At 43.8% G+C, this 26056-nt stretch overlaps 2 protein-coding genes across 2 annotated transcripts in view; both read right to left on the reverse strand.

Annotated features, from left to right (window-relative positions):
- Nucleotides 1-886: 886 nt before the first annotated feature.
- Nucleotides 887-18506, reverse strand: st6galnac (ST6 (alpha-N-acetyl-neuraminyl-2,3-beta-galactosyl-1,3)-N-acetylgalactosaminide alpha-2,6-sialyltransferase). The gene is made up of 10 exons (XM_024007950.2): nucleotides 18415-18506; nucleotides 12602-13023; nucleotides 9641-9911; nucleotides 7313-7478; nucleotides 4447-4621; nucleotides 3931-4069; nucleotides 3588-3691; nucleotides 3305-3388; nucleotides 2400-2499; nucleotides 887-1613 (listed from the first exon to the last, which is right to left on the reverse strand). The coding sequence occupies exons 2-10, from the start codon at nucleotides 12760-12762 to the stop codon at nucleotides 1443-1445; spliced, it is 1371 nt and encodes a 456-aa protein (XP_023863718.1). The 5' UTR covers nucleotides 12763-13023; nucleotides 18415-18506; the 3' UTR covers nucleotides 887-1442.
- A 1071-nt stretch (nucleotides 18507-19577) lies between these two features.
- cep131 (centrosomal protein 131) overlaps nucleotides 19578-26056 on the reverse strand; it is a 33556-nt gene continuing 27077 nt past the window's right edge. Inside the window, exons 22-26 of the mRNA XM_024007732.1 lie at nucleotides 25401-25543; nucleotides 24671-24848; nucleotides 23788-23984; nucleotides 23368-23428; nucleotides 19578-23113 (exon numbers count right to left, since the gene is read on the reverse strand). Coding sequence (XP_023863500.1) covers nucleotides 23042-23113; nucleotides 23368-23428; nucleotides 23788-23984; nucleotides 24671-24848; nucleotides 25401-25543 — 651 coding nt within the window. The 3' untranslated portion in view covers nucleotides 19578-23041. The remainder of the gene's footprint in view (nucleotides 23114-23367; nucleotides 23429-23787; nucleotides 23985-24670; nucleotides 24849-25400; nucleotides 25544-26056) is intronic.

The following is a 26056-nucleotide window of genomic DNA, read 5'->3' on the forward strand; positions in this document are numbered from 1 at the left end:
GTTACCTCAACAACAACTCATTTTGCAGACAAAAGATTGAGATTCACATTAAGGCACACACTGGTGGTAGTTTGAAAGAAAAAATACAGTTCTTGTCTGCTCTCTCATATTAATAAGGAAACTTGTATGAAAGTAAAATACATTTTTAAATGTATTTAAAACATATTTAATAAAAAATTTACTTTTTGATTAAAAAAAATATCTGTTATCTTCTCCCCTCAGCTCTCCCCTCAGCTTTGCTTTGGTCAAACACTTGAGTTGTCTGTTGACCCACTACTACACTGACTCCAAAGAGAAACATAGTAATATCATGTGAAAATAATCTGACTACTTATCAGAATAGACCATGACTACTGCCGGCAGTGCTGTGCGAAAGTATTTAGGGCAGTGAGGGAGGGCAGAGGGTATTTGAAGTAGGTGGCCGGCCCAGCAGCAACAGCCCTATCCCTTGTCAACATACAGTGGGGTCCGAAATGATTGACACCCTTAAAAAAGATGAGCAATAACGACTGTGTAAAATAAATAATTAAAATACGGATCTATAATGTATGCAATAAAATGGAGGAATTATATTTTATACTTACAATTGCTCAGATTTTGTTTAACAAGTAATACTTTTTAATCTCTCAAAAGGGTAGGGGTCAAAATTATTGACAACCCTAAAGATTCTTATAAATAAAGTGGTAAAAGTTTAATATCTGGTCCCATATTCAGAGCACGCAATGACTACATCAAGCTTGTGACTCTACAAACTTGTTTGATGCATTTGCAGTTAGTTTTGGTAGTGTTTCATATTATTTTGTGCCCAATAGAGTCACTTTTATTATAAAATAAGAATAGCATATGTTTCAAAACACTTCTACATTCATGTGGATGCTACCATGATTACAGATAATCCTGAATTAATTGTGAATAATGATGAGTGAGAAAGGTAGAGGGAGGGTCAAAGATCATACCCACAAGATATGCTAACCTCTCACCATTACCAATAACAGTGGAGGTTAGCATGTCTCGGGGGTATGATCTTTGAAACATATGTCTGACTAAGACCCACAAAAGCTGATTGTCTGAAATGGTTTAAAAATACTAAAAAAGGTCTTAAAATAGTATAAAAAGGCTACCAGGCTTTTCCTGGTAACTCAGCAAGTGTCAGCAACAGTCTATGACTGTCTCCCTGGCAACCTGCCTCCACCCTGTTAGAGACTTCTCAAGAGGATAGGCTAAGCCCATCTCCATGGAGACCATTTTCTCAGAAGTATTGGCTAACCTCCAACATGGCAGGCAATGACAAAGTCAGACGTGGAGTAATTTTTCTATAAATCTCGTAGGGTTGGGGGTTGGCAAACCTTGAGAGCCAGTGGTGGAGATGGAGTCATTACCATAGACTTATGTCATTAATGTGGTTGTTGCCATAGTGACCTGGAGTGAGTTAGTTCCTGGGATCACTGGTGCATGTAGAGCGTGATGAGGCCTGCCTGGTGGAGCTGCTGCCACAGTGCCATCTCCATCTTCAGGTCATGGTTGATAAAGAAACCCACAGGGTGATATCTGCTGTCATAGTAGTGGTCAGAGTAGTTTTTATAGTCTGGAGTCATGAAGCCATACGCGCTCACCTGTTTTCAACATGCACACAGACAGAGAGCGAGAGAGAGAGACAGAGAGAGAGGAAAAGGGGGGGATAGGTTAGTTGGTGCAGTCACCGTCTTGTTGTCAAGTGTTTCACAACTCAAGCACAATGATTACCTTATGGATCTTTGCTCTCATTAGGGATCTGAGCGGCATGCTGCATGTCTAATTGAAGGCTATCAGGGCCAGAGTAAGTACTGTCAATCCGTAAGGCAAGTGCAGTCATGTCCAGGGAGTCGTAATCAATGGTGTAGTGGAGGGTAAAAATGCAGTTCATCCACCTTTTTATTTTGCCAAACAGTTTAGCCATCTTTTGCGGAAAAATGCATTGAAAGTAAAGCGGCAGGGTAGCCTAGTGGTTAGAGCGTTGGACTAGTAACCGAAAGGTTGCAAGTTCAAATCCCCGAGCTGACAAGGTACAAATCTGTCGTTCTGCCCCTGAACAGGCAGTTAACCCACTGTTCCTAGGCCGTCATTGAAAATAAGAATTTGTTCTTAACTGACTTGCCTAGTAAAATAAAGGTAAAATAAAAAATAAAATAAAAAAAGGGAGCTTAACTTTTTTTCACCGTGACCAGCGATCAGAGTTTACCCACCAATTCTTTTACCACCACATCCCTGGTTGTCATCTTACTGTACATGGTTGTAACTAACTAATATAACATTACTGTTTACCTTGTGCTTTTACTGTCAGTGGTCATAACCGGTCTTGTCTTGTTCAAATATGAAGTGTTGCAATTACTGTTTAGTGGCTGTGGTAGCTCATACCGTACCTGGTCACAGGTGTGCATAGCAGCCAGCAGCATCACAGCACCTGTTGATGGACGGTATATGTTCTTGTATTTGGTCTGCATGGCATGGCCGCGGAGGAACCTACACAGAACATGACAACCATTTAACAACCACACTGCAGGTGCACATATTTACTTCAAATTAAATATTAAAATAGTGTCAGAGAAAATATTCTCAGGTACAATAAAGTTGATCCTATTCTATCCTAAAATGCCCTTGTGGAGAAAAGGTGTTGGACAGACCACTCCTAGCTACCACCTTTTCCTTGTTGTGAGGAGAGCTAACGATATACAACACTTGTCCTTTTCAGTATCCACCGAAACAGAGTCACACTATATCCTGATGGAAGCCTGATATGGTTAATTCATTTAGATATCATTCTAATTACGTGACTCTTGGGTTCGTGGCACTGGCACTCGACACGCATGGTGAGTTAGTTTCATGTATATTTTTGAACCAACTCCTCATCAGATGGTCCTATTTAGCCATTGTGAGAAGAGTGCTTGGTCTAGCCACCCAAAACACTTGAGTTTCACATTTCAAAAGGAGTTTATATGTCCAGGTGTGTGTAATCAGAGCTCTGGTGTGATTCTGATGAGTCACAACAACTATCCTAAAGATTATTATTTAACTAGGCAAGTCAGTTAAGAACAAATTCTTATTTACAATGACAGCCTACGCCGGCCAAACCCGGATGACGCTGGGCCAATTGTGCGCCGCCCTCTGGGACTCCCAATCACGGCCGGATGTGATACAGTCTGGATTTGAACAAGGGACTGTAGCGATGTCTCGTGCACTGAGATGCTGTTCCTTAGACCGCTGCGCCACACGGAAGCCCAAAAGATAGCACAAAGATAACTCACTTATTTTCCCCTCTTTTACTCACCTGTTTCTGATGTAACGTATGAAATCTGGATGGTACATCTTGAACTTTTCTACACTCACATTTTTTCCAAAGTATGTGGGTGGCCTGAGGTAGAAAAAAAGGCCTCTATTCACAAGCTGCACAAAGAAATATCAATATGGCTAACAGTATACAATTTGTAAATAAAGAAGGAATACTTGGGGGACATTGAGGGTGTTCAATTACAGTGGCAGTCCACATGGATGCTGTGTGGGGAATGAAATCAAAACTGTCTCCATGGATGTGAACCCATGCCACATCTTACGTTTTGCTCTTCTCTGGTCCTCTCTCTACTGGAGTGTGTGTGGCGGCTGCTTTCATCAGCAGATAATCTCTGTCATGGTCTGGCAGGAAGACATACCTAGTCTCCTACAGGATATATATAGATAGATGGATAGATGGATAGATGGATAGATGGATAGATGGATAGATAGATAGATAGATAGATAGATAGGTGAATACAAATCAGACTATAAAGAGTTTGTCTTTGAATGAATGAAAAGAATGGATGGATTAATTAGTGAATTAACACATTTTATTCCACAAGTGATGTTTATTCCCAGTGAGTCAATTTGATCGTGAACCATCAACATCATGGAAGGTCTCACCTCAGAGAGCGGGGGTCCTCTGTAGCCCGCTCCAGCGTAGCTCTTCATGGAGTTACGGAGGGTGTTGGTGGAGAAAGTGTAGAGGGATGTTCTAGAGCCCACATCCTGCTCAAAGCCCTTAATCACAGCTCCGTTGGTCCTGGAATCACAACAGAGGTACGGAACAGAACACTGTCAATGACCAATTAGAACACAGGAAAATTGTCAATGACCAATTTGAACATTAGCATGAATGAACATGAACACTGTCAATGACCGTTGGAAAATAAATGACCACTTAGACCCTTTGGTAACCACAGCAACCAGATACATGCCTCATTGTAATCTACAGACTCTTGAGGAGCCCTTGAATGGACCATCCTGATTGACAAAATGCCAACTGTCACATTAACGTGGTAATGCTCATTACAAGGAACCTGTAGAATGAAAAGTTTTAAAAACCTAAGATGGTCTAACCTCATTCATAGGCTACTGAGGAAGTCAAGACTAAACAAGGTCGAAAAAGGAATCTCTCACCTGAAGACATAGTCATGTTGGTCAATCTCCCGGCCCTTCTTTGAATCCTTCAGAATCCCTCCGTTGCCCACGACAGCACAGCAGACACACTGCGAGCCGTTGCTACGACGATCCCAGTCATCAAACATGTGCCAGTTGGCCGATGTGTTGAGAACAGACAGGGTCGACACCAGAGCTGTTTGCACAACAAAAGAAAAAAACATTTCATTTTCATTTTTTACAAAGACCTCTGAGATTCATTTTGAAATTATTGGCAGGTTTAATCCCCACACAGTCCCAAATAAAAAGCCTTGCTCGCGGCAATGAATGGATTCCAACATAATAAAAAAATATATTCATAAAGGGAGCCAATCTATGGATCTCTGCCAAAGATCTTTGCCTAATGCAAATCACCCAATGCATGATTTTTACACACTCAACTGAACGTGTCTTGCTGTCCCAATAGCTGCGAAACACCACATGGGGCCTGAGGCAAGGTGTGGGTAAATCTTTATTTGTACAGTCTATGGGGTGAACACAGAGGAACGATTCCATAATTTACTCTTCTAGATCTGAGCTAAGAGATTTGGATGTACAGACGCCTCACAAGAAACAGAAACAGACGCCTCACAAGTCCTCAACTGTCAGCTTCATTAAATAGTACCCGCAAAACACCAGTCTCAACGTCAACAGTGAGGAGGCGACTCTGGGATGCTGGCCTTCTAGGCAGAGTTGCAAAGAAAAAGCCATATCTCAGACTGGCCAATTAAAAGAAAAGACGAAGATGGGCAAAAGAACACAGACACTGGACAGAGGAACTCTGCCTAGAAGGCCAGCATCCCGGAGTCACCTCTTCACTGTTGATGTTGAGATTGGTGTTTTGTGGGTACTATTTAATGAAGCTGCCAGTTGAGGACTTGTGAGGCATCTGTTTCTCAAACTAGACACTCTAATGTACTTGTCCTCTTGCTCAGTTGTGCACCGGGGCCTCCCACTCCTCTTTCTATTCTGGTTATAGCCAGTTTGCACTGTTCTGTGAAGGGAGTAGCACACAGCGTTGCACGACATCTTCAGTTTCTTGGCAATTTCTCCCATGGAATAGCCTTCATTTCTCAGAACAAGAATAGACTGACGAGTTTCAGAAGAATGTTTCTGACCATTTTGAGCCTGTAATCGAACTCACAAATGCTGATGCTCCAGATACTCAACTAGTCTAAAGAAGGCCAGGTTTATTGCTTCTTTAATTAGCACAACAGTTTTCAGCTGTGCTAACATAATTGCAAAAGGGTTTTCTAATGATCAATTAGCCTTTAAAATGATCAACTTGGATTAGCTAACACAATGTGCCATTGGAACACAGGAGTGATGGTTGCTGATGGGCCTCACACTCAACGTCAACAAAACAAAGGAGATGATTGTGGACTTCAGGAAACAGCAGAGGGAGCACCCCCCTATCCACATCGACGGGACAGTAGTGGAGAAGGTGGAAAGTTTTAAGTTCCTCGGTGTACACATCACGGACAAACTGAATTGGTCCACACACACAGACAGCGTTGTGAAGAAGGCGCAGCAGCACCTCTACAACCTCAGGAGGCTGAAGAAATTCGGCTAGTCACCAAAAGCACTCACAAACTTCTACAGATGCACAATCGAGAGCATCCTGTCGGGCTGTATCACCACCTGGTACGGCAACTGCTCCGCCCAATAGGTTTCAGATTGGCCGTCAAGGCTCTCCAGAGGGTAGTGAGGTCTGCACAACGCATCACCGGGGGCAAACTACCTGCCCTCCAGGACACCTACACACCCGATGTCACAGGAAGGCCATAAAGATCATCAAGGACAACCACCACCCAAGCACTGCCTGTTCACCCCGCTATCATCCAGAAGGCGAGGTCAGTAACGGTGCATCAAAGCAGGGACCGAGAGACTGAAAAACAGCTTCTATCTCAAGGCCATCAGACGTTTAAACAGCCACCACTAACATTTAGTGGCCGCTGCCAACATACTGACTCAACTCCAGCCACTTTAATAATGGGAATTGATGGAAATTATGTAAAAATGTACACTAGCCACTTTAAACAATGCCACTTAAATAATAATGTTTACATACCCTACATTACTCATCTCATATGTATATACTGTACTCTATACCATCTACTGCATCTTGCCTATGCCGTTCTGTACCATCACTCATTCTATATTTTTATGTACATATTCTTTATCCCTTTACACTTGTGTGTATAAGGTAGTAGTTGTGGAATTGTTAGGTTAGATTACTTGTTGGTTATTACTGCATTGTCGGAACTAGAAGCACAAGCATTTCGCTACACTCGGATTAACATCTGCTAACCATGTGTATGTGACAAATAAAATTTGATTTGATTTGATTTGTACGTCTATATTCCATAAAAAATCTGCCGTTTCCAGCTACAGTAGTAATTTACAACATTAACAACGTCTACACTGTATTTCTGATCAATTTGATGTTACTTTAAATGGACAAAATAAATGCTTTTCTTTCAGAAATAAGGACATTTCTATGTGAACCCAAACTTTTGAACGGTAGTGTATCTGTAAAGAGGTACAGATGTCCTATTGACTGACAATAAAGGGTTTTATGTCCTATCTCTGAACCCATGTACAATCTTTATTGTGTTGGCCATGGAGCAAAGGGCACTGCAGTTAGACAATGGCCACATTGTGTGTTAGTCACCCACATTAACGACAACACCACGGACTGTCTGTCTTACTGTAGCCAATGTTGTGTAACTATATTATTTGTAGTCGTTGCTGTAACTATTAATATTAACATGACTTGTCCAAGCATTGGTGTGAAGTAATGCATTGAAACAACGGTCACATGTCAATATGTATTGAAAGTACTTACTGTCAATGTCAAGGTTTCCCCAGCCGTGAGCCCCTGGGTACGGTTTGAGGCGCTGGTACTGTTCTGGATTGGCATGCTTGGCCCACTGGAGGACAGGGATCCTGCCCAGATATCTCACCCCAAAGTCTGTCTGGGGAACCCTGCTACGAATACTGTTTGGACAGTCCTGCAGGGGAAAACAACAGTCTTCTTATTGAAGACTCTGAAAGTTCCTGTTGAATCCATTACGAGTACATCTCAGACCATCTTTAAAACCCGCCCATGTAATCTGATGCATTATGATCTAAAAGGCTAAACTGAACCTAAATCTGCATTCCTACTGTGAGACTATACACTTCCTGTGTTTTAGTTTTATTGTAAGTGACACAACACCAAAACACAGTCACAACTCAAATTGATGGTTATCATTACATAGCAGCACATAACAACGCTGGCAATATTTTTTCCAGTTGACAGACTTTGTAACAGCATAGATTGTATGACTCTCAATGGAAGTAATTAACTGTATCTTGTCATTTAACGTTCTACAGTGGAAGAGCTGCATAATGACTAGAGGGATGTGGAGAATTATAATTCTTGGGGAGAGACAGCGGTTATGAAGAACACGTGGAAAACTCATTGACTACGTTCCAAATGGCACCCTATTTGCTATATACATAAAGCTCTAGTCAAAAGTAGTGCACTATGTAGGGAATAGGGTGATATTTGGGATGCAACCTCACTGTATCATCCCCAACCCCTCTGTTTGTTCTCAATAAAAAAACATTGCACTACAATTATCTAATTAAAATGTCAGCAACAACTTATTTTAATTCAGTAATTGCATAATTTATTTTGTCATATAGAGTGGGGAAAACAAGTATTTGATACACTGCCGATTTTGCAAGTTTTCCTACTTACAAAGCATGTAGAGGTCTGTAATGTTTATCATAGGTACACTTCAACTGTGAGATTTTTAAGTAACAGGTGTCTTTTATACAGGTAACGAGTTCAAACAGGTGCAGTTAATACAGGTAATGAGTGGAGAACAGGAGGGCTTCTTAAAGAAAAACTAACAGGTCTGTGAGAGCCGGAATTCTTACTGGTTGGTAGGTGATCAAATACGTATGTCATGCAATAAAATGCAAATTAATTACTTAAAAATCATACAATGTGATTTTCTGGATTTTTGTTTTAGATTCCGTCTCTCACAGTTGAAGTGTACCTATGATAAAAATTACAGACCTCTACACGCTTTGTAAGTAGGAAAACCTGCAAAATCGGCAGTGTATCAAATACTTGTTCTCCCCACTGTAACTTATGACATGCGTTATGGAGTCTTTGGAGTCAATTACGACGTGCAAGGGCAGCTGAGTCTTGGCGATAGAATTGAACCATATTGTATTCCTTTATCGTCTGCTGTCTGTCCGTACGGGTGGATCGGTCTTATGCCAGACACCATAAAGAAACACTCTTTGAGAAAACACCATATAGAGAACACCAGTAGTTCCTCTCTTTTGCAACCATCCTTTTATGTCCACATTAACAAGAAAAATAACAGTAATCAATGGAAGCAGAAGTGAACTGAAGGGACTGTTTTGCTTTTAAACCTCAGCAATGGTTCATATGAAATGTTTAATGTTATAAGAAAGTATTGAGTAACAACTTCATTTTGTCTGTCTTTTTCTTGGTAGTTTATGGGATGACGCTACAACATTGTTCTATGGAGATGACACAAAGCAGGTAGAGCAAAAGAAAGTCTGGGAGAATGAGTAATATGACTTCATATCCTGTCACGATACGTGGGCAAAAAAGAACACCACCCCATATTTACTGGAAATGAATCCACTCACACACACGCCCGCCCACGCACGTACACCTAACGTCCTTGTAGAACATGAAATCATTCCAATAACATCAGCATCAAGGCTGATGAACAGTGAACTAGTGGTATAATTGTCCACGCAGACCTGTACTATATAAAGACGTGACAATACAACTGGCCGATTTCCACACAATGTAACATGGAGAGGCACAAAGCGTATCAAATGGCTGTATGAATTAAGTTTTGGGTTGTATAATCTGTTTGTTACCTCGAGTATCAACCATGTCATCTGACTGAGTAACCATTTTACTAATTACAGCAGTGTGGGGCATTATTTTGACAGTGTCCCCATGCATAGCCACCCATACGACTGAAAGTGCAACCCTCAGCACTTCCTCTAAATCAGTCAACAGTGACTGCTAGTAGACCACAGCCCTTCTAAGGTCTCTAAAGTAGGCCACAATCACACCAAGCAGATCAAGTGAAAGAACAGGAACAGCTCAGAAAGGGGAACTTCAACTCACGGTTTGAGGTGGGGCGACTTCGCTGTAGTAACTGTCTCCAATGAAGGGTGGCTCTGTTGGTTTGGTTGAATTGTAGAGGAGAGCACCTTTAATATTTTGACCCTTGGTAGTCCTGGCCCTGGCTCCAGGTTTCATTGAGGGTCTGACTCCGACAGGGGATGTGGACTGTACCTTTAACCTTAAATGTGTTGTTGGTGTTGAACCAGTGTGTAGGCTGTCCAAACCATCTGGCGGTGTGTTGCCGTCAATAGAGTCTTCAGAGTAATGTGACCTAGTGTAAGACAAAACAACACGGCAATGGTCAAACCTGTAGCAGAAAGGGATAGTGCATTGTTACACCAACTCTACTGGTCAGTGTAACAATGTGCAATTGTTGTGGTTACTAACGCTGTGTGTGATCATAGAAGGTCTCATTGGCTTACTCCAACTTAACCATATCCTGCTACTAATAATGGAAACAAATCACATATTGAATCAGTTTGTAACATTTATTTTTGCTGTAGAAAGCCAGCTTACTTTTCACATAATCTCTCACAAGCAAAGATCTTCTAGTAACAGTTAAAGTATGCCAGTGACAAGTCTGTAAAAACAAGACCGTTTTTTAAAGTATAGTAAATATTACAGTATTCCCCTTCCCCATGTCCCCAACACAAAGTGCCTGGATACAGCTGTTAGACGTGGTATATTGGCCATATACCACAAACACCAGAGGTGCCTTATTAGGTATTCTGGTGTTTGTGGTATATGGCCAATATACCACGGCTAACGGCTGTATCCAGGCACTCAGTGTAAACTGGTTACCAATGTAATTAGTAACGTCATTTTTTTGTCATAACCATGGTATATGACACGGCTCGAACCACCCGCTTTATAATACTATATAATCCATAAACAGAAAGGCCCGTCTGGCACTAGCAGCTGAAGCCTCAGGTAACCATGGTGCTGCTCAACACTGATTGGCCACTCTGGACAACCAATCAGATCCAGAAGAATCCAGTCTCAGCAGAAAGGAACATCCGAACAAAGACTCCAACACCATCATCAAGTTTGGCGATGACACGACGGTGCTGGGCCTGATCATCAACGACAATGAGACAGCCTATAGGGAGGAGGTCAGAGACCTGGCCGTGTGGTGCCAGGACAACAACCTCTCCATCAACGTCAGCAAGACAAAGGTGCCTATCGTGGACTACAGGAAATGGAGGGCCGAACACGCCCACATTCACAGTTATGAAGTGGAATGGGTCGAGAGCTTCAAGTTCCTCGGTGTCCACATCGCTAAGGAATTATCATGGTTCACACACACCAACACAGTCGTGAAGAGGGCACGACAACGCCTCTTTCCCCTCACGAGGCTAAAAAGATTTGTCATGGGCCCTCAGATACTCAAAAAGTTATACAGCTGCACAATTGAAAGCATCTTGACTGGCTGCGTCACAGCTTAGTATGGCAACTGCTTGGCATTTGACCGCAAGGCGCTACAGAGGGTAATGTGTGTGGCCCAGTACATCATTGTGGCTGAAATCCCTGCCATTCCGGGCCTCTATACCAGGTGGTGTCTGTGGAAGGCCCTAAACACTGTCAAAGACTCCAGCCACCCAAGTCATAAACTGTTCTCTTCTACCGCACTGCAAACGGTGCCGGAGCACTAAGTCTGTAACCAAAAGGCTCCAGAACAGCTTCTACCCCCAAGCCATAACACTACTAAAATAGTTAAGCAAATAGCTACCCAGACTATCTGCATTGACCCTTTCTGCACCAATTATTTTTGACTATGCACACAAACTCACGCTACATAGCCAAAAGTATCCACTAATTTAAAGGGGTGTCCAAATACTTTTGGCCACTGACACTCCAACATACACACAAACATTGCTGCTACTGTTAATTATCTATCCTGTTGCCTAGTCACTTTACTCCTGCCTTCATATACATACTGTATCTACCTCAATTACCTCGTACGCCTGCACGTCGTCTCGCTACTGGTACCCCTTATATATAGCCAAGTTATTGTTACTCATTGAATATGTATTTCTCGTGTTACTAGGTTTTGTTATATTTTGCATTCTTACCCTCTGCATTGTTGGGAATGGCCCATAAGTAAGCATTTCACTGTTAGTCTACACCACTTGTCTACGAAGCATGTGACAATTAAAATGTGATTTATATTAATAAAAAAACGATGTAATAAACCCAATCAGATGCTGGTGAACCTGAGATCAAAAGGTGACAAGGAATTAGAAATGCAAATGTATTTGTCATTTACTGGCCTTTCTTATTACAGCAAGCTACATAATGTGTATAGACACATCGACTCCTGCAATTGGAGAGCCACAGTTTGGAACTAAAAAGGATAAGCACAGCAGGGCTGTTTGGAGACTCAGGCATTTATATAAAAGAACTGCCCACTGTTGCTTAGTGAAACCCAAGGGCTACATTAAGCAGGCAGGCGGCAGCTTAAAATGACAGACCTGCTAAAGCTCAAACCACTCTAACGTATCATTTAGTCTCTGAAATAGACCTCTCAGAGAGAGACAGAGACACAGAGAGAGTATCTCTCTTAATGCATCTTATCTGCACCCCCATGCTTTTAAAACTGAACTATCGCTCACCCATTACTACCAGGCTTACATTTCACATGTCAAGACTCAGAGAGACTACTGCCTGTGAAAGAACACCAGAATGTTTTTTTTCTTCATTCTCTTTATCTATTTCGTCAAGCTGGTGCTGCTGTGTGGCTTCATTGTGAAAACCACAATGATACGACTTGCAGGAAGAACGTAGTGGTTAGAGAACCATGGAGCATTTTATTCTCCATGATCTCAGCCATTTCCCTCTGTATGGCTGCTCATCAGGCAAACCAAGGGAAATGACTAGGATGAATTTCAGGGAAAAGGGAGAAAAAATGTCAGTGCACATAGTATATTCCACTGGGTCAATGGTGCATTGTTGTTTGTTTACCTGTTTGGTTCCTGTGTGTACCCAAGACCAGGGAAGTGTGACAGGTTCAGGTTGACCATGCGCCAGGGGATGGTGATCTCCAGGCTCAAACACAGGATGTAGATGACCAGCAGGGAGATGACACCCAGGAAGCACAGCCCCAGCCTCCTCTTGAGCCCCATGTCTGTCACCGTGGCCTCAAGCCTGGGCAGCTGGCCACGTGTGTGCCCCTTGCTCTCCGACCTCCCCGGAGGAGGAACATGAGAACTAGGCAGAGGGGGAGGAGGATGGGGGAGTAGAGGGGAGTCGCTGATGTCCTTCTGAGGAGGATGTTTGGGTTTTTCAGGGGAGCAACGGGAAAAGAGATGAGGGCCAGGGGTGGATTTGACTGTATATTAGTCCAGAGGTTCTCTGCTCCGGGGCCCCTCTCACCCCACGACAGTCTGAAGAGAAAGAGAAAAGGACAGAGACAGGAGAGCAACAGGGGAGAAACGGACACAGAGAGAGGAGCAGGGGAGATACAGAGAGAGAGACGGACAGAGAGAGAGAGCAACAGGGGAGAGACGGACAGAGAGAGAAACCAGTGAAGAACAAAATCCATTGTAAATACAACCCGTATTAATGTTGATTTATTTTCCCTTTTGTACGTCGTTACAACACTGTATATAGCCACAATATGACATTTGAAATGTCTCTTCTCCTTTTGAACTTTTGTGAGTGTAATGTTGATGTCACTTGAGAGAGAAACGGAGAGAAATAAACTCTCACCAGAGTTGCTCCCAATAACCCCTTTTAAATAGACCTCTGTCCACATAATACAGGGTCACCCTAATCTTTCATTTCCCTCTGATTATAAGGACAGGTTGGATCGGTATTTACTTAGGCCCGTTTATTGCTATGGCCCCTGATGCATCATGGTACAGGAACTGAATAGGCCAAGTCCTCATCTGACCACAACTATTTCGAACACAGTGCTGGTAGAGTCAGTGGTGGGAAAAGAACCCAACTGTGATACTTGATGAAGTAAAGAGACCTTAATAGAAAATGACCCAAGTAAAAGTAAAATTCACCCAGTAAAATACTACTTGAGTAAAAGTCTAAAATTATTTGGTTTTAAATATACTTAAGTACCAAAAGTAAATGTAATTGCAAAAATATACTTAATTATTAATTAAATTATAATTGGTACACACACTTCACCACAGTGTTCTCCATATAATATCAAATCAAATGTTATTAGTCACATGCGCTGAATACAACAGGTCTTACAGTGAAATGCTTACTTACGAGCCCCTAACCAACAATGCAGATTCAAAAAAATACAGATAAAAATAAGAGATAAAAGTAACAAGTATTTAAAGACCACCAGTGAAATAACAATAGCGAGACGATATACAGGGGGGTACCGATACAGTCAATGTGCGGGGGCACTGGTTATTTGAGGTAGTATGTACATGTAGGTAGAGTTATTAAAGTGACTATGCATAGATGACAGAGAGTAGCAGTGGTGTAAAGAGGGGGTACTGCAAATAGTCTGGGTAGCCATTTGACTAGATGTTCAGGAGTCTTATGGCTTGGGGGTAGAAGCTGTTTAGAAGCCTCTTGGATCTAGACTTGGCGCTCCGGTACTGCTTGCTGTGCGGTAGCAGAGAGAACAATCTATGACTAGGGTGGCTGGAGTCTGACAATTGTTTGTGCCTTCCTCTGACACCGCCTGGTATAGAGGTCTTGGATGGCAGGAAGATTGGCTCCAGTGATGTACTGGGCCGTTCGCACTACCCTCTGTAGTGCCTTGCGGTCGGAGGCCGAGCAGTTGCCATACCAGGCAGTGATTCAACCAGTCAGGATGCTCTCGATGGTGCAGCTGTAGAACCTTTTGAGGATCTGAGAACCCATGCCAAATCTTTTCAGTCTCCTGAGGGGGAATAGGTTTGTCGTGCCCTCTTCCCAACTGTCTTGGTGTGCTTGGACCATGTTAGTTTGTTGGTGATGTGGACACCAAGGAACTTGAAGCTTTCAACCTGCTCCACTACAGCCCGGTCGATGAGAATGGAGGCGTGCTCGGTCCTCCTTTTCCTGTAATCCACAATCATCTCCTTTGTCTTGATCACGTTGAGGGAGAGGTTGTTGCCCTGGCATCACACGGCCAGGTCTCTGACCTCCTCCCTATAGGCTGTCTCATCGTTGTCGGTGATCAGGTCTAACAACACATCCGTGTTGTGTCATCTGTAAATTTAATGATGGTGTTGGAGTCGTGCCTGGCTGTGCAGTCATGAGTGAACAGGGAGTACAGGAGGGGACTAAGCATGCACCCGAGGGGCCCCTGTGTTGAGGATCAGTGTGGCGGATGTGTTGTTACCTACACTTACCAGCTGGGGGCGGCCTGTCAGGAAGTCCAGGATCCAGTTGCGGAGGGAGATGTTTAGTCCCAGGGTTGTTAGCTTATTGATGAGCTTAGAGGGCACTATGGTGTTGAACGCTGAGCTGTAATCAATGAATAGCATTCTCACATAGGTGTTCCATTTGTCAAGGTTGGAAAGGGCAGTGTGGGGTGCAATGGAGATTGCATCAACTGTGGATCTGTTGGGGCGGTATGCAAATTGGAGTGAGTCTAGGGTTTCTGGGATGATGGTGTTGATGTGAGCCATGACTAGCCTTTCAAAAGCACTTCATGGCTACAGACGTGAGTGCTATGGGTCGGTAGTCATTTAGGCAGGTTACCTTATTGTTCTTGGGCACAGGGACTATGGTGGTTGGCTTAAAACATGTTGGTATTACAGACTCGGACAGGGAGAGGTTGAAAATGTCAGTGAAGACACTTGCAAGTTGGTCAGCGCATGCTCGCAGTACACGTCCTGGTAAACAAGACCCTGCGGCCATGTGAATGTTGACCTGTTTAAAGGTCTTACATCGGCTGTGGAGAGCGTGATCACACAGTCTTCCGTAACAGCTGGTTCTCTCATGAATATTTCAGTGTTATTTGCCTTGAAGCGAGCACAGAAGTAGTTTAGCTCGTCTGGTAGGCTCGTGTCATTGGGTAGCTCTCGGCTGTGCTTCCCTTTGTAGTCTGTAATGGTTTGCAAGCCCTGCCACATCCGACGAGCGTCAGAGCCGGTGGAATGCGATTTGATCTTAGCCCTGTATTGATGCTTTGCCTGTTTGATGGTTCGTCAGAGGGCATAGCGGGATTTCTTATAAGCTTCCGGGTTAGAGTCTTGCTCCTTGAAAGCGGCAGCTCTAGCCTTTAGCTCAGTGCGGATGCTGCCTGTAATCCATGGCTTCTGGTTGGGGTATGTACGTACAGTCACTGTGGGGACGACGTCATCGATGCACTTATTGATGAAGCCAATGACTGATGTGTACTCCTCAATGCCATCGGAAAAATCCCAGAAAATATTCCAGTCTGTGCTAGAAAAACAGTCCTGTAGCTTAGCATCTGCTTCCTCTGACCACTTTTTTATTGATCTTGTCACTGATGCTTCCTGCTTTAATTTTGCTTGTAAGCAGGAATCAGGAGGATAGAATTATGGTCAGATTTGCCAAACGGAGGGCGAGGGAGATCTTTGTATGAGTCTCTGTGTGTGGAGTATAGGTGGTCCAGAGTTCTTTTCCCTCTGGTTGCACATTAAACATGCTGATAGAAATTTGGTAAAATGGATTTAAGTTTCCCGGCATTAAAGTCCCCAGCTACTAGGAGCGCCGCCTCTGGGTGAGTGTTTTCTTGTTTGCTTATGGTGGAATACAGCTCATTGAGTGCTGTCTTAGTGCCAGCCTCTGACTGTAAACAGCTACAAAGAATACAGACGAAAACTCTCTCGGTAGGTAGTGTGGTCTACAGCTTATCACGAGATACTCTACCTCAGGCGAGCAATAGCTTACAAAAATACATACACCACCGACCCTAGTCTTACCAGATGCCGCTGTTCTATCCTGCTGGTACATCACATAACCAGACAGCTGTATGTTGATATTATTGTCGTTCAGCCACGACTCCGTGAAGCATAAGATGTTACAGTTTTTAATGTCCCGCTGGTAGTTTAATCTACCGCGTAACTCGCCGATTTTATTGTCCAAAGATTGCACGTTTGCTAGTAGAATGGAGGGAAGTGGGGGTTTATTCGATTGCCTACGAATTCTCAGAAGGCAGCCCGACCTTCGCCCCATCTTTCTCCGCCTCCTCTTCACGCAGATCACGGGAATCGGGGCCTGATCCTGATGAAGCAGTGTATCCTTTGTGTCGGGCTCGTCAGAGTCGTGAAAGGAAAAAGAGGATTCTGCTAGTCCGTGGTGAGTAATCACAGTCCTGATGTCTAGGAGTTCTTACAGTCATAAGAGACGGTAGCAGCAACATTATGTACAAAATAATTTAAAAAAAAGTTAAACGCAAATAAACAAACAAAAAAACAATCGGCTGGGGGCACGTAAAAGTCTGCCGTCCTCTCCGGCGCCATCTTATCAATACATGTTTATAGATGTGTTGTTTATTTGATGTATTGCTCAAGTAAAAGGATCCATAAAATAAGTAATAAAAATTAGTTCTTACTGATTTAAAAAAAAAATCTTCAATAGTGGTAAAGACTGACTTCAAAGAGACCACATTCAAGTCCTCCATCCCCACTTAGTCTGACTGCTGCTCTCTCTGGCTCCAAAACAAACCCCCGCCCGGGCATCTAGGAGGTGTGAATACCCGGCCAGCCTACAAGTAGAGGATGAAAAGTGCTTCACAGCAGAAAGAGACTTGGGACCAGCAGCACAATCTTGTGTAGAGGGTGTTCTAAATACTGTAATTGTAAATAGTGTGTACATTTATTTTATTTTTTTTCACTTTGTGTGTGGTTATATTCTCCTACATTACTTTCACATTCCACAAACTTCAAAGTGTTTCCTTTCAAATGGTATCAAAAATATCCATATCCTTGCTTCAATGCCTAAGCTACAGGCAGTTAGATTTGGGTATGTCATTTTAGGCAAAAATTGACAAAATGCGGCGGATCCTTAAGAGGTTTTAAGTAAATATTTTCTTAACTCCATTTGTTGAACTGTATAGTTGGTTAATGGCTTGTAAAGTAAGCATTTCACAGTAACGACACCTGTTGTATTCGGCGCAAATGACAAATAACATTTGATTTGATGTCCATGAGACCATACTCCCACACCTCACGCTGACTACAATGACAGGGTATAGACAGCACAGGGTGGAAAACATGGCACAGGGTGGAAAACATTTGATCTTTAACCAACTAGGCTACTTTAGTCTCTTAGTTATGCTCCATCGTTAAAACATACCAAATTACAATGGATACATCCGCGCAAATGTATCAAACTGCTGTAATACAGATGGCATCAGATGTCATTGATGTACTTTTCCTGACTTAATCTTCAGTGTTTGTTTGAAGATAGATGACTAGGGAATGGAAGGAACACATAGGTCCTCATTATTAGCCCTGTTCAACATGTCTGTAGAAACTTTGACATTTACTGGAGAATAGAGACAAACACTTTCCCTTAAAAGGTCTTAAAGAATATTGATTTGATAGTTGATAGCAATGCCAAGATTGTTGTTCAATTGAGTTTAATAATGATAATAAAATACCTCTCCCCCTATGATTTATTTCCTAAAAGTATTTTTGGTTATCCCCAAAAGTGGGGGAGAAAAAAAGCACAGCAAACTTTCATGGTCTTTGTCAAGGTTGAATACATTATGCTCAGTAACAAGTCATGACTACACCATCCTCACAGAAACAGCAAGTCGCTACTCTGAGAAATCTCTCTTCCTGTCTCAACAGAAAACTAAACATAGAAAAGTATTTCAAGATGTCCCCATATCCCCTCACCTGTGACTAGTCTTCTTTAGTGGCAGTACAGTATTGACAGTAGAAAATCCTCTACGCCAGAAGAAGTCTTCTTTAACTAAGTAAACTGTAGCACAGGCTACACTCGAGCCTGGCACAGCATGGGCGGGACTATTGTGAAATGAGCAACAGCTGCTGGTAATTGGTCAAACCCTCCCTCGGTGTCGGGGAGGAAGGGAGAAAGAATGGGGGGGGGGGGCTTCTACCACAGCCTGCAATAAAAAGTCAGACATGAGAAGACCGCAGTAGCGGAAGAGCCTTGCTATGATCACAACGTGTTGAGGCTTGAATCATAGCCTAGCTTACAGTGAAAGTCAAGATGGCTGAGCCCCTAGCATACATTAAACACGCACGCACACATGACATCTATAAAACACAAACAAAAGAAAGCGTCAAGGGGCATACAGCAACATGCAGATCGTCCCTCGGGCCCTTGGATGAGTGTTCTCTCCTTGTCAAAGGGGAGAACACTGGAGACTTCAGGTCTCCTCATTTCCACACAGAGAGAGGTTATCAGTATTCACCCTTTAGCCCCAAAATGTATGTGTCCTCTCCCCTCCCCCATCTTCTTTCAAAATCCCAGTCAGCAGGGACCTTGAAGGGAAGTGAGAGCTCTCCGTCTCTGTGTGAGCAGAGATCAGTTAATAGGCTGTCCTAGTCTAATCCTCTAGGTATGGCTTCCCCTCTGGAAGGAAAGGAGAAAACCTACAGAAAGCAGATGCATTTCAACACCCACCACCGGTTGCTTTAGTAGTCAGGAGTGAGAGGGCAAAGAAGAAGTGGATGGAAAGTGGGTCAGTACAGTCTGGTCAGCTACAGACATCTTTCCAGATGTATGGAAATGACAACCCTTAGGTGTTTTGACCTCTCCACTCCAGATATGAGTGTAAGAATTCAATTCCTTAATGACGGTTCTCAACAAACATACCATACAGTAAATCATGAATAACATTTTAGGCATGTAAAATGGATTTATTCACCACAAAATAACAGAAATTCCAGTTAATCAAAACACACGGCACAATTCCAAAGGTCATGGAATGGCATTTGATTGGTTGAGGAAATGTTATCGTCTCGGAGAGACAAAAACAAGAGAGCGATTGTTTGTTTTCCCACAGCGACTATAAAGACGAGAGACTCTGGGACTCTTCCAAATAGGCTTTTCTTCTTTATTTTCTTTTTTACTGAGGATCAGTCAACAGTTTTTTCCCCCCCACAGTTTCAAACCATCACCATGAATAACAATGCAACTAAACTACAACAACTAAAGTAGAGCCTAGTTAAGATTCAGACCAGGAGCTACAAGTAAGAACACATGGGGTTACATTAAAATGACAATATCAAAAACTGAACACAAATAATACAATCAAAGACAGCTGGAGTGGTTTGTGAAGAAAGTTAGATTTCAAATTCAACACAAACGAAGGGTACAAGTGAGAGCGAGTGTGTGTTTCACGGAGGTCATCCCAGGCCAAAGTGAAACACACACACAAAGGCAGGACTCATTGGCACGTGTGGGACTGGCATGCCAGTCATGCTGCCACCCTTCTGGGCAAAGAGGCCAACAACCCTGAACGCAGTGCCAACTGTCTGAGGAATGGTAGGGATCAAGGCTGTGTGCCCGCAACGGGACCCTATTTCCTATTTAGTGCACTAGTTTTGAGTCCAATGCAGGCCCTGGTCAAAAGTAGTGCAGTATATTTGGAATAGGGAGCCAATTCCACATGCAAACCATGTAATCTCCACCATGGCTACAGAAATATGTACATCCCCAATATAGTGCACTACTGGTCAAAAGTAGTGCACTATACAGAGAATAGGGTGCCATTTAGGATGTAGCCAATGACTAATAAAGTTAAAGATGAGAGAAACACATGGTGACTTAACTGCCATTCAAAGCCTTGCCATTGAAATGCTTCTGTGATATTGATTAGAAGAGTGGAATTTTGTGTCTGAAGTTTGGGAATATTTGGGAATTTTTGGAAGTTGCCCGCCTCCTCTCAATAGGATGAAGAGAGACAGTATGTGACAGCGCTGCCATTGTTGAGCCTTCACTGTCAGACCTCCCCCAACTGAAAAGCCAAGAAGACACAAGGCTAAAAAGGAGAAACTAGACCCATAGATGACACTCCAAGGAAGCCGCAATATTGGCTTTTGACACTATATCTAGATTTCCCATCAGCAAAACCTGACATACTAAACACATACCATCCTAAATAAAATGGCACCATGGAGCATCACTAACTGTACAGCTCAGACTGGGCGTGGATGTGTAGTGTTTCTGTGAACGAAAAGGTAGACAAGCACCATCTTGGAATAGGGCTGCTTGCATTGTAATCATTAACTTCAAACTTCCACTTAGTCATGCATTGATGTTAATGGGAGACTAAATTAAAATTAGACTTCAGTAAAAACCCATCACTTTGTGCATAGCACTTGTATGTAAAGGATAAACACACCGGGAGCCAGTTACGAGAGCATCAGATCAGCCGGTAAAATACATTTAAAAAAAATTGCAAATAAATATGAAAAATAGAACATATCTGAAATAGATTCAGATAAGAGGGCCGACTGAGCAGAACCACACAGAATAACATCTGTCACATTCTTTTTCACCTAAATACAAGGCTTACTATACTTCCTGGTGGGTTTGCTTCTCACTGAAGCACCAAGGGTTGTATCCCAAATGGCACCCTATTCCCTATATAGTGCACTACTTTAGACTAGAGTGCCATTTGAATAGGGCGCCATTTGGGTCGCATTCCAGGTTTCACAACCCCCCTCGGCCCTCATTCCATTCAGGATATGAAGTTACCCAGAAGTACACTGTTTCAGACTGAAAATTTAAAACAAAAACAGTTTCTAGTTTCTGAGTGGGACATACAAAACATTAAACCTTTTTAAGGTGTAAACAAATAAAAAGCATAAAAAATATATTAAAACAACATACAAGATAAAAGAGACATGCAAAGCTAGAAAGTACCTAGACGGCTTCTGAAAATCTCATTAACCAGTTTGATAGTTCCTTCCCCTGGATGTTTAGGGGCGACTTTACTTCTGTTGAGTGGAGGGGCCCAGTGTTGGACCCTTTCAGTGAGAGTTAAATGTATTTTTGTCACAGTGTAGCCCTCAGACTATCATCCTATCAGACCCACCAGGCTCATGGGGCTTTTAGGTTTGGGTCTCTGGTCACATGAAACCACTAGGCGTGTGTTGTGCCCCCCATACCCCAGTCAGTCTGAGTCTCAGCTTTCCTAATCCTATAAACACTTCCTATGCACATTCCTTCATCGCCCTCTCCTTCTGTCTCACTTTCAAAACCCATACCGCAACCATGACGCTCAATAAGATTAAACACACTATCAGAGCATCATTCTTCACTGTCTCCTATCTGTCTATTCTTTCTGCATCCCACAATTACTCCCACACCCATCCCTCACTCTTTCCTTCTATTGACATCCTAGCACGCTATACAACTTGTCAACACCAAGGTTAGTATTATTTCTAGACTCATTGTTAGATTTGACTTGGATGAAGACATTCATAACAAATCTGCCTGTCAGAGCTAAACTAGGCTTGTGACTGCCAGGGGGCAGGGGCGAAGGGTGTGATTGTGAGTGAGTGTGTGGGAAGGGGGGGGGGGGGTCGCACCAAGCCAAGGCAGCAGATCCTGTAATTGGCACTAGCCCAGAGGGGCACCGGGACAAAAGACATCTGTAACTCATACACAAAGGGCAATGCCGAGCAACCTCGAGCCCCAGCTTCATTCAACAGCACCCTGTACTGATGTGTCTGAACAACTAACTGCAGGACCTCAGCAGGGGAAGAGGGTGGTGTTGGGGTGCTGATTCCCTTCCCTCCTTCTCAGAAAGACCACCTAGCCCCCTCCACCTCTCTCTGCCTGCTGGGAAACTCCACACTGTCACAGAGCAGGCCTGGGCTGGCTTAGAACATCTGTAACTGTTCTCTGCTCTGTGGGGAACGGGCTCTCCCACTCCTTCAGATTTTAGGGGGGTTCACAATTCATATAAATTCCAGAGGTGGTTCCAGAGAATGGTTCAGTCCGTCCAGGAGTTCACTGGGCAGTTAAAGAACACAGACCTCCCGGTTCATGGCCCCTACGGGGACAGAATGGTTCGTTCACTGCTTTACTGTTTGAGCCTCTGCACTGTAAACGAACACTGCCCCCTAGTCTATAAGCTCTATAGGTAGAGTATGGTTCAGTCCTTCCAGGAGTCCACTGGGCAGTTAAAGATCACAGCACCCCTTGTCTGTGGCTCCTCCAGCGTGAGAGGCTCTTAAAACAGCAGACGGTATCCTCTCCAGCCCGTTTCCCTGTCCGTATTCGGCCTGCTTGGGAGAGGCCAGGCTCGGTCTCTAATATCTGGGTCTTTATCAAGAAGTCTGCAGAGATACAGTCAAGCAGGCTCAATTTCTCTGTTTCTCTCACTCTCTCTTTCTAGTCCATCAGAAACACATCCACCAGACCAAAGAAAAAACTGAGGGAAAAGTGGGGCCCCAAGTGACAGAACAGATGAAGGAGTGATGAGGGGAAGAGAGAGGCATAAGAGGTGGAGATGGTGATGTTCAAGTCCTGCCCTCCTGTCAGTCATTTCTCGAGCAGCTGCTTCCTCTGCTGTTCCAATAGGGCCTCCAGGTGGTCCGCCCTCTTCAGAGCAGCCTATGAGAGGAGAACAGCGGGGTTTAACACAGCTATCAATCATCTCTCACGTTCCAACTCAGTTCCTTTCTATCCTCTCCAATGTTTACTTAGTGTAAAACCCCTCTCAGAAACACACTGTCTCTCTACGTCCCAAATGGTGAGTTAATCCCTATATCGTGCCCTACTTTTGACCGGAGCCCTATTGGCTCTGGTCAAAAGTAGTGCACTGTAAAGGGAATCGGGTGCTCTTTGGGACCCAGACTAGGACTCACCTCATGCTGCTTCCTAAGGCTAGCCACAGTCTCTTCCTTTTTCAAGATGGCTGACTTCACCCTGCCATAATAAGAAAATGTGACAAAGAAACATAAGGAAAAATAACATTTGTTTGGCATTGAGAGTACTTTCTCCTTTCGCTTTCTCCTTTCGCTTTTTACATCCTACACTACCAACAATCACTGTCCCATTATACAGGTAACATAAACAAAGACAACAGTCTGAGCCCAGCTATTCTAGAACAGTGTAAACACTGGTGATTAAATTGACAGTGTCACAGTTAGTCCCATTGAAGTCTTTCCCAAGTGAGAACTGGCTATAATACCCTGTCCACACAATCTCCTCTCCCTCTTCCCTCTCCTCTCCCCCTCTCCTTTCCTTCTTTCCCTCTCTTTTCTTTCCCCTCCCTCCATCCTCACCGTTGGTGGACCTCTGCCAGCTCCTCCTCTTTCTCCCTGGTGACCCTCTCAACCTCCAGCCTTAGCCTGGCCCTGGCCTCCGATGTCTCGGTCTTCATCCTCCTGTTCTCATCCTCCGTCACAATGAGTCTTTCAGCAAACTCCTGCCTGATAACCTCTGCCAGGCTGCGACGCTCCTCAGACAGCTTGTCACGGATCTGGAGGAGAGAGAAAGACAGGAGGAGAGAGACAGGGGAGAGAGATACAGGATAGGGGTCAGGGGTGAGAAAGGGTTTACATGGGCATCATTTACCTAGATAAGTCACCCTACAGTCTTGGACCAATATGCACCAACATGTATTTACCCAGCCATATGCACCAACATGTATTTACCCAGCCATATGCACCAACATGTATTTACCCAGCCATATGCACCAACATCTATTTTACCCAGTCATATCCACCAACATGTATTTAACCCACCATATGCCACCAACATGTATTTACCCCAGCCATATGCACCAAACATGTTTTTTACCCAGCCATATGCACCAACATGTATTTACCCAGCCATATGCACCAACATGTATTTACCCACCATAAGCACCAACATGTATTTACCCAGCCATATGCACCAACATGGAATTTACCCTGCTGTCTCAGATGCTAGCACATGTATTTACCCAGTCATATCCACCAACATGTATTTACCCAGCCATATGCACCAACATGTATTTACCCAGCCATATGCACCAACATGTATTTAGCCTGTCATATGCATCAACATGCATTTACCCAGCCATACGCACCAACAAGCTTTCAGCATGAAAAATGCCAACCAAGGAGAGGAGGAAGGAAGGCTGAGTTTTCAAAGTATTGGAACAAGGTCTGCTGGTGTCTGTACCTGTGTGAGGTCCTCGATCTCCTGCTCTCTCTGTCTGAGCTGGCCCTGTAGTGTGATCAGCTCTCCCTCCATCTCACTCTGTCTCTTCTTCATTTCCTGCTGCTTCTCCAAGGCAGACCTCTCAGAGCGCTCCAACTCTTTCAGCTCAGCCTCGTACTTCTCCCGCACACGCTTCACACTGAGAGACACACAGATAGTCAGAAACAGTATATCAAGCTCCAAGGTGAAGTTTCCCCTAGGTACAGATCTAGGATCAGCTTTCCCTCCCACAATCCTAACCTTACCCATTAGTAGGAGAAATGCAAAGATGACCCAAGATCAGCATCTAGACCGTCTATCAACACTGTATATCGGGACTCCCGAGTGGCGCAGCGATCTAAGGCACAGCATCTCAGCGCTAGAGGCATCACTACAGACCCTGGTTCGATTTCAGGCTGTATCCCAACCGGCCGTGATTGGGAGTCCCATAGGGTGGCACATAATTGGCCCAGGATCGTCTGGGTTAGGGTTTGGTCGGGGTAGGCCGTCATTGTAAATAAGAATTTGTTCTTAACTGACTTACCTAGTTAAATAAAGGTTAAATTAAATAAAAATATCAACATGTAGACATTCTTTAGTATGTAGTATGTTCATCCATATGCATATTTATACACATAATCCTCGCAGCACTTGCAAACACACAGACATGGACACACACGGAAACGTCACATTTAATGGTGAGATGACTAACCGATTGTCAGCGGCCCGGTCACATTCGTCGCGGGCCCCGCTCGTCTCCTCCTCCAGCCTCTGAATGGCCAGCTCGATCTCCTTGTCCCGCCCCCGACGTACTTCCTCCTTCAGCTCGCGCTCTCGACTCAACAACCATGCTTCCTGCGCACGCACGCACACACACGCACACGCACACGCACACGCACACACACACACACACACACACACACACACACACACACACACACACACACACACACACACACACACACACACACACACACACACACACACACACACACACACACACACACACACACACACACACACAGTAAACCCCTATGCCAGAATACAGACAAACCACTGGCACAACAGCAGCAGTGCAGGTCATTGTGAAACTGGGATTATGTTATGACTTTGTGACCATTAGTTTCTCTGACTGCTGCTGTGAACTTCCTCTGTCTTCCTTCCTGCCCGTCTCCATATGGCCTTTGTCCTGTGGGTCTTAGTATTCACATGACATTTAAGAGGGGAGCGAGGAAGTGGGTGGGGGCAGATGGGAAGGTGGTGGTTTCAGATCGCTCAGAGAACTACCAACTCCCAAACACAATGAAAAATTCCCCTATAAAAAGGCCCATGGAAAAACCCTGTGTGAGGGTGGTTGCTAGAGGCCTT

This window comes from Salvelinus sp. IW2-2015, linkage group LG18, assembly GCF_002910315.2.
Source record: "Salvelinus sp. IW2-2015 linkage group LG18, ASM291031v2, whole genome shotgun sequence".
Classification (NCBI taxonomy): domain Eukaryota; kingdom Metazoa; phylum Chordata; class Actinopteri; order Salmoniformes; family Salmonidae; genus Salvelinus; species Salvelinus sp. IW2-2015.